Genomic DNA, 14,911 nt, shown 5'->3' on the forward strand with positions numbered 1-14,911 from the left:
GATCCTTTCATTTTCTTTCCTAGCATTTTCCTGTGTGTGTTTAATGGTCTAGCATCCTTACACCTTACTTTACCTAGGTGAGGGTAACGGTCGCGTTTTGTTCACTGCTGTATCCCCAGTTCCTACGCAATGTCTAGTACATGGTAGGTCCTCAGGAATATTCTTTCAAGGTTAAAGGGAAATTCTTTCTTTTTCTGGCTTATAGCTGAGAAGCTGACATCTCCTCTACTTCCAGCTGGAACTTTGAACCCCTACCTTCCTGGGCCTTGAGCATTCCTCAAGTAGGAAGGTGTAATGGTCCCTTGATCTCTCTCCAAATAAGACCCCCCCCCCGCCCAATAAGGCAAGCTGGGATTGAGCAGCCTTCACTTCCCCACTCACTTGCAGACCCCATAGGAGACAGACAGCAGCTGGTGAGAGAGGAGCCTTTAATGAAACATGAGTTGCAGGCCTGGCCCACTACTCTTGCGCCCTTGTTGGAGGAGGGGCAAGGGTGGGAGTGTGGGGAGGGGAAAGTGGGGTGAGGGGGAAGCAGGGCAAAGGGGCAGGTATGGCAGGGTGGAGGGGAAGGGCGCTGCCCACTGGGGCTGTCTGCTCAACTGTTCTCCCAGAAGAAGTTGTTACAGGCCACTGTGAGGGCAGCCACCAGCACCACATACTCCTGGAAGTCCACCTCCCCATCTCCATTCTCGTCTAGCTCCTTCATCACCTTGTCCACAGCATCCGTATCCTTCTGGGCCTGTGGAGGGAAGAGATGGAGAGGTAGGTGTATAGGGAGATGAATAGCACTGAGTCAGGGGCAAGGGAGGTGGCTGATTGGGGAGAAGGAGGCAGAGATGAACAAGAGGGACTAATTATGGGACTCTTCTGCTCCCCTCCTCAAAACTAACAAAACACTTGTGGCCTCCTGTTGCCTACAGAATAAGCTCCTTAACAAGGCAGAGTAACAATAACAACGTCAAGTACCGTATGTTGAGTGCCTACAATGCCACAAGCACTACACTAGGAGCTTTACAAGCATTGTCTAATTTAATTCTAACACAAATAGTATGAAGTAGGTTTCATTATTCCCATTCTAGAGAAGAAACAAATTGACAGTTGGTGGTTAAATGATGTGCCCAAAGTCACACAGCTAGAAAGTGGCAGGGCCAGAATTTGAACCCACGTCTAATAAAACCTCAAAGCTGGTACACTTTCTATTGGCTTCTCCTTTACTATATATAGCATGCTCCATATTCTTCTTCTATGCTTTTGTTCATGCAGTTACTTCCTCCTAAAATACCTACATTTACCCTAATAACCTTGCGATGGAAATCCATAGCTCAAGTGCCACCTCTTTGGAGAAGCTGTCCTACTTTAGTCAGGTTAATATTCTCCCATAAGCCTTTCTGGCACTTCTGTTCAGGCTTTGCGTACTTCCTGAGTGGCTGGCCCAAGGCTTCAGAGAGAGGAAGGTCTCACTGCCTCTGAGCTTCCTGTCAGCAGACTGGGGGCCTCTTTTGGTCCTTCAACTCTGTTCTTTCCTAAATATGTCACTTCCTGGTGTTCATGGTTTACTTCCAAGTGTCAGTCTTTCCCTTCTAGACTGTGAGCCTTGTTATCGATGCATCTACATAGAGTCTAGCACTTTTAACAGGTGACCAATAAATCGGCATTTTGACTTAGGGGAGCCTGGAAAAACCCAGGAGAGAAGCCTGGGAGAGGAAGGAGATGGTTGGTCTGAGCTGGGGTGGGGTGGGGAGATGGCAGAGAGGTGCCCACTCTGTTCCCCCACCCCTTGCCCATTCCACCCCATACCCCAACTCTGTGCTCACGTCCAGGAAGCCGGAGAGCTCGGTCTGCAGCAGCTCTTTCAGCTCCTTCTTGCTCAGCTTGTACTTGTCCCCCTCCTTGCCCGAGTGGGCGTGGAACACATTGATGAGAGTCTCCATCGCCGTCTCCAGCTCAGAGCCCATTGCGCAGCTCACCTACCCACCCCCACCATGGAAGTGAGCTGAGGACCAAGCTCAGGGTATCTGTGGTCCAGTAGAGGGGAGCCCTTAGCCATGGCCCTGGTCCCACAGCTCGAATAGCCATGAGATCAGAGCTCCACTGAAATTTATCCTTCACCGAGATTTTACAATGTAGGAGAACCCAACAGACCTAAATTCAGACCTGTATTCTGTGTCCCTCAATCCATACCCCAGCAAGAGGGAGTCAGGGTTTGGGGCATGGAGGTAGAGCAGCTGGAGCTGGGCTGGCTCTGGAGGCCTGCAGAGGAGTCTGCAGTGGCTCTTGGCTGCCTGGGCAGACACTGAGGAGGGTGGGGCAGGCAGGCGGGGGTGGTCACAGGACCTGGCCAGGCTTCCTCTGGCTCTGTTATTATGCTGGACCTTGCCTGCCTAGCACAGCCAAGCTCTGCTGTTGGCAGTGATGGCTGGGCTCCCCTTTATAGCCTTGTCTCTTTTGCCCATCCCTAGCAAGGAGTCAGTCTGGTGCCCTCGGTCAGCCTGACGGAGAGGGTAGCAGCCTGAGTGTCTGGCCCAAGGTTTCATGAGGACGGGGGTGGGGGGGGTCTCACTGCCTCTGAACTTCATGTCAGCAGACTGGGGGCCTCTTTTGGTCCTTCAAGTCTGTTCTCTCCTGAACATGTTACGTTGGCTTCCCTGGGGTTCACCTCTACTACTTCTAGTTTTGTTCCTTTTACTTCTCTGCAGAATCAGCCCTTCCATCGGGTGGTGGTGGGAAGGGAGAGAGGAATGTCTGAGCCTTTTCCCTGGAGTCAGGGCTCCCAGGAAGGGGGAGAGGAATCCTGTGGGACTTGTCCCTGCTGCTGGCCACTCCCACCCCCAGCCTGGCCTAATTGATGTGGGGACAGTGGCAGCAGGGAGAATGGGCTAGAATGTATTGAGGGAGATAAAGGGCTGAGTGCACGGGTCCTCTGAGTTCAAGGGGCTGGGAGAGAAGAGAAAAATGGAGGGGTCTGTTGAGGAGGAGGGACTGCCAAGCAGGGGCCTCTTTGCCTTGGCCTTGGGACAATCAGCCCCTCCATGGTCTCAGGGGGCAGCTCAGGTGTCTCAGATCAGGTGTCCCCATCCTTCCCCAGGCCTGACGGGCTGGACAATGGGCCCTGATCAGATGACATCCCAGCTCTTCAATGGGGCCCTTGTGAGTGTCACCTGAACTCCGGACATGAGAAGCAGTTGTCACAGAGACATGGGGGAGATGGAACCCAAGCTGGGCTGATGGCGGGGATAAGGGGGGTATGTGAAGGAGGGGTGCTGGTGGCTAAGTTATCGGCCCCATCCAGGATGGGCACCTCAAGGTTGCCTGGAGCCCTTGAGCAGCCTGGGATTTTATGTAGGGGCCATTCTGAAAGGACTTGGGCAGGGAGGGGACAGATGGGAAAGCAAAGAGGAAAGAATTGAGGGGAAGAAGAATCTGGAGGTCTGGGCCAAGGAAGAGGAAGAGGAGAAAGGGGACTCACGTGAAGGGAGGGTTGGGGTTGGGTACAGTATCCTAGTGCCCCCTCTTCCTGATATCACACGGTGCATGCTCTGCCCCCGCCCCGCCCCAGACTTCCCTGGAACCTGAGCTCTTGGCAAGGCTGGGTGGGGGTGGCAGAGAGACTGAGGCTGAAGCAGGGGTGGGCAGAAGCAGCTGTTCCATCTGCTTTCTTATTCTTACCCCACTGGAAGTGAGGCGAGGGCTGGGTCCCCTGCCAGCCTCAGGGAGATTGAGGGAACCTTGGGAGGACACTTGAGGGCTCTGTGGTAGAAGGGCCTGGTCTCCTGGAAGCTTGGTGGCTGGGTTCCCCAATGGCTTCCTTATTCACTGAGCTCCCAGATCTCCCTCTGACCTTCACTTGCCTGCCTTCATCACCCTCCAAACCCTGTCTCCCTCAAATCCCAAACCGCAGTCACCAGCATACTTCCCAGTCCCTCAGTGCACCACGATGCCATCGTCCCCAGACTCTTGGAGCCCCGCTGAAGTCCCCTTTCCCCCAAGCTGGCCAGGGCAGGATGGGGCAGAATACTCACTGTCAGCCTGGGCCTGAGGTGGGAGCAGGTTCTGGACAGACAGCTGAAGCTGCAAATGTGGCTCCCGGAGCTGTGTGGGGAGACCTGTCTTCAGCCTGCCTTCCCCCACTGACCCCCCCTCCCCACCGGCTCCACCCCTTCACAGACGGACACCCAGTGGGGCAAGGGGCCAGGAGAGGACAGAGGCGCCCTCTGTCTCCTGGGCTGGAACAGGCTGCCCTGTGTCCTCTTCTTTAGCCTCGGTTGCCTTCCCCCACTGCTGGGCCTCAACAGGCAGGGCCCAGGAGGAAGGGAGGTGGGAAAGGTCCTGGGAGGGACACTGAGAGGCCTGCCTGCCACCCCCTGCAGTACTGGCTGTGGCTGCTAGGCAGGGAACAGGAGGAGCCCGCTGAGGGGTCTCAGTGAGGGGTCCTCTCTGAATAATTTAGTCTTGGGAGTCTCCCTGAGGAGTTTCAGTCTGAGACCCCACTGAGGGATTTCAATCCAAGGTCTCCTCTACTGGGGTCTCAGCATGGATCCCCCTCTGTTTGTGGAGTCAGAGCCTGGGATCCTCTGAGGGGGTCTTGGGCTGCAGGGTCCTTTGCGGGATCTCATTCTGAGGGGTCCTGTGTGGTGTTTCTTGGATTGCTCTCAGTGCTGCGCTCCCTCAGTTGGTTCTTTCCATCTGCAGTCGCCCCCCTCCCGGCAACAGACACACTCCCGATTAGACGCAGGTGTGGTGGGGCAGCAGGCTCCCTGTGGGAGAAGGGATGGGACCCAAGGACACCAGCTGAGTGGGATCTGTCCAGGCAGCTCCAGGCAGCTCCAGGCAGGGCCGCCCCTCCACCAAGTGGGGGCGCGCGTGGGCCGGGTTGGGGGGCCAGGGTTCAAGGCCTGATTGCTGGGGTGGGGTGAGGGGGGTGGTGGTGGCGAGAAGCGTGATTGGGCGGTCTGCTCTCTTCAGAATCAACCACGGAAACGCGACACCTCCGGGCTTGGGAGCGGCTGTCTCCTCCCGCCCGAGGGCCTTATAAACCTCAGCCCTACGGCTCCTGCTCGCGTGCACCCCGGCTCCTTGCCCCGGTGAGTCGCATCCGCCTAACCCTGGAGGGGCCTGCGGAGCCTTTTTCCTCCCTGGTCTCCCGCGTCCCTCCCCCGGAGCCCGCTCAGACTGGGATTCAGGAAGTGGCTTTGGGAGATCAAGTCCGGAGGTGGGGGGGGGGGTGGGAAAGGGAGGGATGAGGGGGCGTGTCCCCTTCCTCCAGCCGTCCCCTCCCCCAGGGCTGTGAGGGGCGGTACCAAGCTCTTACTGGGCGCGGGCAGTCAGCCGAGTCCCATCCAGGACCCTTGTCGCCGGGAAATAGGGGTGGGGAGGGTCTGTGGGGTCCTGGGCTCGGCTCTCTGCCCAGCTGCCCCTGAGGGAGATGGGGGCGGGCAGCAGAGGCCGGGGCTGTCAAGACTGAGCCAACCCTGACCGCAGCTGGGCAGTGGCCAGACCCTGGGCTTCTCTGCTGGGAAGAGCGGCCAGAACGTGTGTGGGCGGGTGGAGTGCCGGCGGGTGGAGACCCAGGACCCTACACAAACAAGCTTTGGAGACAAACAACCTCATGACCTTTTGAGGCTGGGTGAGACTCCAAGAAAGGGCCCTTGGGACTGAACTGCACAGAGGGGCCAGGAGACTGAGAAGACCCCAAAGGGGGACCCTGGCCTCCTGCCAGACAGAGGAGTCTCCACTGAAAGGCCACCACAGAAGGGTCCCTAAGACACAGACACTTCAAAAGGACCCCCAGACAGTGAGACCTAGACAGGAAGGGGTTTCTGGAAGTGAATACCTGGGTACACTGAGGTACTGTTGCCTGGTTCCCTGCCCCAAGCTCCATCCTTGTCCCCTCCCTCCTTCCCCTAATGCCTCCTCCAGGCAGAGGCCTGAGGTGGCAATGCCAGGGCAGGGGCACTCTGGCCTATCCTGACTCTCTCTCTCTCTCCTTTCCCCTCCTTCAGGTCAGCCCTGTGAGGACATCAGCTCCAGCCCCGGGGTCCTAATGGCAGCTGAGCCACTGACTGAGCTGGAGGCGGCCATCGAGACAGTGGTCACCACCTTCTTCACCTTTGCAGGGCGGGAGGGCCGGAAGGGCAGTCTCAGCATCAATGAGTTTAAGGAACTGGTCACTCAGCAGTTGCCTCACCTGCTCAAGGTAAGTGGGGGTCTCTGGGCCTGAGATTTTGGGAGACAGTGGCTGTGGGACACTGTGTATGTGAGGTGGTATTGCTGGGCACGATAATGTGAGCACAGGTGTGTTGTGGAGATGGATGTGAGTGACTATTCGTAAATGGTTCTGGGTGTTTTTGCCGGGGGTGTGTGTGTGTGTAACGAGGTAACACTGTGTTTGTGTGAGTGAGTGTGTTGTTGAGCTTTGTGCTTCCATCAGACAATGCTGTTGGGTTCTTGTGTCTGCTCTGTGCCTCTCTGGTCTCATTTCTGCAACACAGGACTGGACCCAGAGCTGGCTTTCAGGAGATTCATAGAACATCAGAAGGAGGTCAAGAGAAAACATGGTCCAAACTCCTCACTTCTTATATATGGAAACTAAGGCCCAGCTATGGGAAGGGGTTTGTCAAAAATAAAATGCAGCCAAATTCATAGAGTCATAGAATCTCAGGGTATGAGGGAGATGTAAGTAATCTGTGATTACTTCCCACCCCCTCTGGGAATCCCCTCAATAATGCGCCTGACAAGGTCATTCCTTTTCTCCTACTCACAGGATGGAGTAGGGATTTTTTTTTGTGAGGAAGATCAACCCAGAGCTAACCTCTGCCAATCCTCCTCTTTTTCTTGATGAAGACTGGCCCTGGGCTAACATCTGTGCCGGTCTTCCTCTACTTTATATGGGACACCGCCACAGCATGGCTTGACAAGCAGTGCGTCGGTGTGTGCCCAGGATCTGAATCCCGGGCCGCCGCAGGAGAGCGCACAGCACACTTAACCGCTATGCCATCAGGACGGCCCTGGAGTAGGGATTTAAATTGCATTCACTCTGGGTTGGCACATCATCTGAGGCTGTTAACAGTTTCTTTTACATCCTTTCTGAAAATTCACAGGCAAATAAAAATGTGTGAACATGGATTTAAAGAAAAACACAGGGGCCCGCCCCGTGGCCTGTCGGTGAAGTGTGCGTGGTCCGTTGCTGGCAGCTCCGGTTCGGATCCCGGGCGCGCACCGATGCACTGCTTGTCAGGCCATGCTGTGGCGGCGTCCCATATAAAGTGGAGGAAGATGGGCACGGATGTTAGCCCAGGCCCAATCTTCCTCACCAAAAAGAGGAGGATTGGCATGGATGTTAGCTCAGGGCTGATCTTCCTCAAAAAAAAAAAAAAAGAAAAAAAAAGAAAAACACAAATGAATCTCTGAAGCTCATAGTTGATCATCTGAAAAGTCCACTGCATCCTTAGACTTCTCGGACCTTTCCCTTCCTCTTCTCGCTGAAGGTACAGAATTCCCTGTAGCCTTGTCAAATAGTGACTTGTTTTTCTTCCAAATCCAGCTCTCTCTGGGCTTGGAAATTCAGGAAGTAGCCTCTTTGCTTTTCATTGCTGCTCCCAGATCTTAGTTTCTTCTTCCTAACATGCCCAGCTTCTTGGAAGCTAGTATGCCGCCTGCCACCTTTCTTGTTGCATTCCTTATAGCTCTTTAGCTCCTGGCTTGCTGTTTTTTGTTTTTTTTTTTTTGCTGAGGAAGAGTCACCCTGAACTAACATCCACTGCCAATCTTCCTCTTTTTGTATGTGAGCTGCTGCCACAGCATGGCCACTGACAGATGAGTGGTGTAGGTCCGTGCCTGGGGCTGCTGTAGCAGAGTGTGCTGAACTTAACCACTAGGCCATGGGGGCTGGCCCATGGCTTAATGTTTTTCTTCTCATCACTGCTACTGTTGTTTTCGTCAGTATCCACACAGACAACTCATTCAACACCCTGGCCTTTCAATTTCTTGAACTCCTCACTTCCAAAGATTCTATCCACTTGCATCTCAGCATCCTACTCCTCTCTTCATGCTTTAGATCTTGTCATTACCAAAATAATGCACCACCTCCAAAATTGCAATTTCAAGCTTCCCTGTCTGTGTCTACTACCTCCTGTCATTTCAGTTCTATTCCTCTATCTAGTTCCTCCACTTCAGCATTTCCTTGACTCCACTGGGACCGTCAGTCTCTTGACCACTTTTTCATCCTCCATCATCATCCCTCATGTCCTTATTTCCCTTCTTACGCAGCTGGGTTCTTTTTTTTTTTGGGGAGGAAGATCAGCCCTGAGCTAACATCCATGCTAATCCTCCTCTTTTTGCTGAGGAAGACTGGCTCTGCGCTAATATCTATTGCCAATCCTCCTCCTTTTTTTCCCCAAAGCCCCAGTAGATAGTTGATTGTCATAGCTGCACATCCTTCTAGTTGCTGTATGTGGGATGTGGCCGCAGTGTGGCCGGAGAAGTGGTGTGTCGGTGCACGCCCAGGATCCGAACCCGGGCTGCCAGTAGCGGAGCACGTGCACTTAACCGCTAAGCCACGGGGCTAGCCCCTCAGCTGGGTTCTAAGGGTCATCATGTAGTCACACCCTCAGCTTCCTTGATTCTGTTTCTCTCTGTCCTATTTGTTTTTTTTTTTTCAATGTTTTATTTATTTATTTTCTTCCCCCAAAGCCCCAGTAGATAGCTGTATGTCATAGATGCAAATCCTTCTAGTTGCTGTACGTGGGACGCGGCCTCAGCATGGCCTGAGAAGCGGTGTGTCGGTGCGCGCCCGGGATCCGAACCCGGGCCGCCATCAGCGGAGCGCGTGCACTTAACCGCTAAGCCATGGGGCTGGCCCTCTCTGTCCTATTTGTTAGGTGAAATCCCAACCCAGGTTAAATCCAACATTTCACCTCCATGAACTTGCTGGTTAAATCCACCCTTCTGCTTCTGCACTCCTATAGCTGAATCTGGCTGGAGAAAAATGCTGACTTGCCATGTTGACTTGTCTCACTTGTGGTTAAATATATAACCACAAACCCCAAGGGGACGCTTGGCAATGCCTCGCAATTCTGCTGCATTTTCCTAGCTGATTCGGTTGCTAGCTCTTTCAGATGATTATTTCACACCTTTTCCTTTCTCCTCAGACTCCAGTCCCTCTTTCCACTTCTCTGTCTCACTGAGAAATTTTCTCACTGAGAAAATAAGAACAATCAGGAAACTTCTATGTGCTCCCTCCCCCTAAACCTACCAACCAGTCAGCACATACCCTGCCTTCCTTCCCGTCACATGAATGATGTGTCTCTGCTCCTAAGGCCAGCCCCTCCTCTCGTACCCTGGATCCCATTCCTTCTCACCTACTTAAAGACTTTACTCTTTCAGGGCTGGCCTCGTGGCGTAGCAGTTCAGTGCTCGCGCTCTGCTGCTGGCGGCCCTGGCCCTGGCCCGGATCCCGGGTGCGCACCGATGCACCGCTTGTCAGGCCATGCTGTGGCGGCGTCCCATATAATGGTGGAGGAAGATGGGCACAGATGTTAGCCCAGGGCCAGTCTTCCTCAGCAAAAAGAGAAGGATTGGGATGGATGTTAGCTTGGGGCTGATCTTCCTTACAGGTAAAAAAAAAAGACTACTCTTTCAAATCTTTCCTCTCTCTCTTTCATCGTCAAATTTTCCCTCCCTACTAGATTGTTCTGATCAGTTTACAAATATGCTGTAATGTCTTCCATCTTAAAAAAAAAAAAAAGAAAACCTCCCTTTACCCTACAACTCCTTCCAGCTATGCCTTCCATCTCTGCTCCCCTTTATAGCAAAACTCCTCAAAAGCAATGAGAGTTATTTATACTTACTGTCTCCACTTTTCCTGCCCAGGTCCAGAATGCTCATCCCCCAGGTATTTGCTAGGCCTATGCCTCAAGTAACTCACATTTCTGCTCAAATGGCAAATCCACAGCATGGCCTTCCCTCATCACCGAATACAAAGGTCACCTCCCTTGTGTTCTAGTCCTTTACCCTGCCTTATTTTCTTTCAGAACACTTCCATCACAACTTGACCTCCATTATGTACTTGTGTATTACTAAGAATGTAAGTCCCATGGGAAAAGGAACCTGCTCACTGTTTTATCTCCAGCACCTAGAGCAGTGTCTGACTCCTAGTAGATGTTGGGTAAAATATTGAATGAGTGAGTAGATGGTAAAAAAGTAAAAAAGTAAAAAATAAAAATTGTTGAGTGAGTGAGTAAATAATTGCATCTTAGCTACTGTGCTACAAATAGTTTTTTAACAATGTAACAGTGCATATAGGATATTTTCCCATTTTTAAAAAATGATGCACTGTATTCCATTACGTATGTTAACCCAAATTATGTAACCAATCCTCTGTTGATAGACATTTCTCTTGTGTCCATTTTTTTCCCTTTTGCAAACATCCTTCTTTATATATCTTTAAATACTTAAGGGAAAATATCAACATAGGGGAAATGTCTAGCAGTAGAAATATTAGGTCAAAAGGCTTGTTTGTTCTTCTTTTTTTTTTTTTGTGAGGAAGATTAGCCCTGAGCTAACATCCAATGCCAATCCTCCTCTTTTTTTGCTGAGAAAGATTGGCCCTGGGCTAACATTCATGCCCATCTTCCTCTACTCTATATGGGACGCCACCACAGCATGGCTTGACAAGCAGTGCGTTGGTCCACACCCTGGATCCGAACCCGAGACCCGTGGGCCGCTGAAGCGGAGCACGGGAACTCAACCGCTGTGCTTCCGGGCTGGCCCCAGCATGTTTGTTCTTAATTTTTATAGTTATTACCGATTTGCCTCCCAGCAAAATTGTACCAGTTTTCATGGCCACCAACAGTGCATACGAATGCCTGTTTCCCATGTCCTTGCCCAAACTGGTTCTTACCAAGTTTTTAATTTTTGCCAATCTAATATGTGAAAATAGTATCTTATTTGATTTACATTTCTTTACTTCTGAGTGAAATAGAATATTAAAAAAATATATATATTTTTTTGGTGAGGAAGATTAGCCCTGAGCTAACGTCTGTTGCCAATCCCTCTTTTTTTGCTGAGGAAGATTGGCCCCGGGCTAACATCTGTGCCCATCTTCCTCTACTTTATACGTGGGATGCCTGCCACAGCATGGCTTGATAAGCAGTGCATAGGTCCGCGCCTGGCATCCGAACCTGCGAACCCAGGGCCACCAAAGTGGAGCTCATGAACTTAACCACTATGCCACTGGGCTGGCCCCTAAAAAATATTTTTGGTGGACACGTATACTGCTTTTTCTGTGAACTGCTTCTTTATTTCTTTTATCAAAGAGTTTTTCTTTTTCATATTGATTTATTATAGCTCTTCCTAGAGTAAAGAAATTAGCCTTTGTCTATTATGTGTGTTGCAAATATTTTTTCCTAATTTGCCCTTTGTCTCTTGACTTTGTTTTTGGTATTTTTTGCCACACAGAATACAAAAAATTTTTGTGTAGTCAAATCTATTTAGCTTTTCCTGAATGGCTTCTGTGTTTTATGCCATGCTTAGAAAAGTTTTCCCGGGCCGGCCCTGTGGCTTAGCGGTTAAGTGCGTGCCCTCCGATGCTGGCGGCCCGGGTTAGGATCCCGGGCGCGCACCGCTTCTCCGGCCATGCTGAGGCCGCGTCCCACATACAGCAACTAGAAGGATGTGCAGCTGTGACATACAACTATCTACTGGGGCTTTGGGGGGGAAAAATAAGTAAATAAAATCTTTAAAAAAAAAAAAAAGAAAAGTTTTCCCCAATTTAACATATTAAAAAAAACCCCAGACTTTATTTTATTATTAAAATTTTCCCACTGATGTGAAATACCACCTTTATTATTTATTCAATTCCCATGTGTGTTTTGGATCTCTTTCATTCATCAGTTTATTATTTATTTGGTAACAATCTCGTTTTTTTTTTTTTTAAAAGAACATCTTTTTATTTTATTTTTTTTAAAGATTTTATTTATTTATTTATTTTCCTCCCAAAGCCCCAGTAGATAGTTGCATGTCATAGCTGTACATCCTTCTAGTTGCTGTACGTGGGACGTGGCCTCAGCATGGCCGGAGAAGCGGTGCGTCTGCGCGTGCCTGGGATCCGAACCCAGGCCGCCAGCAGCGGAGCGCGCACACTTAACTGCTAAGCCACGGGGCCGGCCCGGTAACAATCTCATTTAATTACTATAGTTTTATAATATGCTTTCATAACTTGTAGAGTTGGTTCTCTTTCATTATTCTTATTTTTCAGAATTTCACTGGTAGATCTTACGTTTATTTTTCAAGAAGAATTTTAGTAACATTTAATCATGTTAAAGAGAATTCTGTAGATATTTTAATTGGGATAGTATAAAATGATATTTTAGGGAAAATTAATATCTTTATACTATTGATTCTTTGTCTCTAAAAAAAATATGTTTTTCTTTCTTTCTTTCTTTATTTTTTTTGTGAGGAAGATCGGCCCTGAGCTAACATCCATGCCAATCCTCTTCTTTTTGCTGAGGAAGACCGGCCCTAAGCTAACATCTATTGCCAATCCTCCTCCTCTTTTTCCCTTTTTCTCCCCAAAGCCCCAGTAGATAGTTGTATGTCATAGTTGCACATCCTTCTAGTTGCTGTATGTGGGATGCTGCCTCAGCATGTCCGGACAAGTGGTGCGTCGGTGCGCGCCCGGGATTCGAACCCGGGCTGCCAGTAGTGGAGTGCACGCACTTAACCGCTAAGCCACAGGGCCGGCCCCTGTATGTTTTTCTATTTATTCAAGTTTTCGTTTATGTCCTTCAGTTTTTTTCTCAAAAGCTTAATAGAGTTCTACATTAATGCGTTAAGTGCTTTATTTATTTATTTTTTATGATTTTAAATGGGATCTTTCTTATTATATTTCTAACTGGTTAACATTCATATACCTCAAAGGTATTGGTTTTTATGTGTTAATATTGTAACCAGACACTTTATCATTTCTAATAGTTTTTTGGGGGCAAGAAATACAGAATAGTGGATAAGAGCATAAGCCGAGACAGACAATCTAGGTTCAAATGCAGGTTTGAGCTTGTCATCCCTGGTTAGTTATGTAGTGTTTCAGAGCCTTAATTTCTCATCTGTGAAATGGACTCATAATAATACCTTCCTTGTTGGATTGGTCTTGTATTTATTCAGTCAATCTTTATTGAGCACCTACTATGTCCTCTCCTGACGCCGTCCTGGGCTTTGGGTTGCAGTGGTGGACAAGCATCTGCCATGTGCCCGACATTCTCCCAGGCACTGGGATCGCAGTGGTGAACACGATGGACAAGGGCCCCTGTGCCCATGGAGGCTTTCACTGTAGCAGACTATGAAGATTAAATGAAGTAAAGCTGTAATGTGTTTAGCATAATGCTTGGAACAGTCAGCACTATTAAGTGCTTACACTTGTTGAAATGTTAGCCGTCACTCTTTTGCTTTTTTCTAGGTATACAATTATATAATTGCTGATATAATAAGAGGTGAATTTGCCTCTTCTTTCCTAATACTTATACCTTTTATTTCTGTCTCTTGACTAATTGTATGTTCTCCCCCCCTGCCAATATGATGTTATACTGGACATCTTTGCCTTCCACTGACAATGCTTACAGTATTTTACTGTTAAGCATGATTGTGGCTTTAAAAAAGTCTTGTTTAGGTCTTCTATGGATTTGCTTTGTGCCATCTCTAGGTTTGGCACGCCTTCTCTGCCTTCATGCAAATGTTGATTATAATGTTTAGCACTGAGCTCTGCCTGAGGCACCCTTCTCTGGTTTGACATCTGTCTGTTGTTCAACAGTCAACTTTTTGGTTGTGGTTGTTTATCTGGCAACAAATCCTTTGATCATGATGGTCCAGCTTACAGTATCCTTTGATTTCACAGGCTTGTCATGAGAGATATTGTCAAGGGCCCCCTAGAAAACTAGATACCCTGTGTCTTTGGCATTCTCCTGATCTACCAGGCTGGTGACCCAGCTGGAAAAATGAGAAGACATTAGGGTTATGCAAATGAGCAGCCAAGTAACTGTGAACTTCTCCAGCTTTCTGTGAAGGAGGGTGGCCTGAGAAGGCTCTCGGGGTGGTTGGAGTGGGTCCATGCCTACAAGGGCTCCCTGAGTGTCCTGGGACAAATCCCAGGGCTGGCGCAGTGGTATGCTGGAGCCCACCCGTACCTGCAGGCGAGGGCCCATTGTGTGCGTCTCTTCCCAGCTCTGCGTTCAGTGACATCATGTTTGTGGTTCATAATCTGCCATGGTGGGAGTATTTACACCACGGCAAACATTACAAATCAGGCCCCACCCCCCACCCCCCCAACTGCCTCTTGGAGTTGGGGGCTAAGGCAGCGCTGTCTTGGAGCTGTAGCCTCATCCTGAAGGTGGGCGGCAGGCCCTAGTACTCTCTGAAGGAAGGAAATGGCAATTCTTTCCTCTCTCCTTGTCTCAAGAACCCTCGTTTCTAACCCCACCCTTCCCTTTGGTGTCTCCTCAGGATGTGGGCTCCTTAGATGAGAAGATGAAGAGCTTGGATGTGAATCAGGACTCAGAGCTCAAGTTCCACGAGTACTGGAGACTGATTGGAGAGCTGGCCAAAGAGATCAGGAAGGAGAAGGCCCAGGAGATCCGGAAGAAGTAAACCCCACTGTCTAGGATGGGGGCTGGTAGGGCAGGGCCAGGCAGAACCCACTTCCCCCAAATAAAGACTTCTCCTTGAAGCACAAATGTTTCTTATTCACACCCCACCCTGATTTCTTCTTTTCAGACTAGGGGGTGGAAAAGCTCTGCTCTGAGGGTGGGTCCAAAAATTATGAGCTCCTTGAGGACCAGGAATGTTATTCATCTTTGAATATTCCGCATCTGGCATCTAATACCAGGTCTTGTACAGGATAGGTGCTCAATAAATAAATGGTTGA

The 14,911-nt window shown here is 49.8% G+C and overlaps 2 protein-coding genes across 4 annotated transcripts; one reads left to right on the plus strand and one right to left on the minus strand.

Moving 5' to 3' along the window:
• Positions 1 to 392: 392 nt before the first annotated feature.
• S100A1 (S100 calcium binding protein A1) lies at positions 393 to 5,382 on the minus strand. Its single transcript, XM_004436063.3, has 4 exons — positions 5,309 to 5,382; positions 4,020 to 4,089; positions 1,815 to 1,967; positions 393 to 739 (listed from the first exon to the last, which is right to left on the minus strand). Exons 3-4 carry the CDS (start codon positions 1,953 to 1,955, stop codon positions 596 to 598), a joined length of 285 nt encoding a protein of 94 aa, XP_004436120.1. The 5' UTR covers positions 1,956 to 1,967; positions 4,020 to 4,089; positions 5,309 to 5,382; the 3' UTR covers positions 393 to 595.
• On the plus strand, positions 4,947 to 14,911 carry S100A13 (S100 calcium binding protein A13). Of its 3 annotated transcripts, none has more exons than XM_004436062.3 (3): positions 4,947 to 5,081; positions 6,000 to 6,193; positions 14,491 to 14,911. In XM_004436062.3, the coding sequence occupies exons 2-3, from the start codon at positions 6,041 to 6,043 to the stop codon at positions 14,632 to 14,634; spliced, it is 297 nt and encodes a 98-aa protein (XP_004436119.1). In that variant the 5' UTR covers positions 4,947 to 5,081; positions 6,000 to 6,040; the 3' UTR covers positions 14,635 to 14,911. The 3 variants fall into 3 exon arrangements, with proteins under 3 accessions (XP_004436119.1, XP_087299139.1, XP_087299141.1); XM_087443013.1 differs by lacking the exon at positions 4,947 to 5,081 and adding an exon at positions 5,450 to 5,844 and having other exon boundaries at positions 14,491 to 14,910; XM_087443015.1 differs by lacking the exon at positions 4,947 to 5,081 and adding an exon at positions 5,457 to 5,623.

This window comes from Ceratotherium simum, chromosome 2 (assembly GCF_057802395.1).
Source record: "Ceratotherium simum simum isolate JZ-2026a chromosome 2, ASM5780239v1, whole genome shotgun sequence".
Classification (NCBI taxonomy): Eukaryota; Metazoa; Chordata; class Mammalia; order Perissodactyla; family Rhinocerotidae; genus Ceratotherium; species Ceratotherium simum.

Coding starts and splice junctions, on each gene's coding strand:
- S100A1 (XM_004436063.3), bottom strand. CDS start 1,955: ATGGGCTCTGAGCTGGAGACGGCGATGGAGACTCTCATCAATGTGTTC. Junction 740..1,814: donor AGCTCTCCGGCTTCCTGGAC/GTGAGCACAGAG, acceptor TTCCCTCCACAG/GCCCAGAAGGATACGGATGC.
- S100A13 (XM_004436062.3), top strand. CDS start 6,041: ATGGCAGCTGAGCCACTGACTGAGCTGGAGGCGGCCATCGAGACAGTG. Junction 6,194..14,490: donor AGTTGCCTCACCTGCTCAAG/GTAAGTGGGGGT, acceptor GTGTCTCCTCAG/GATGTGGGCTCCTTAGATGA.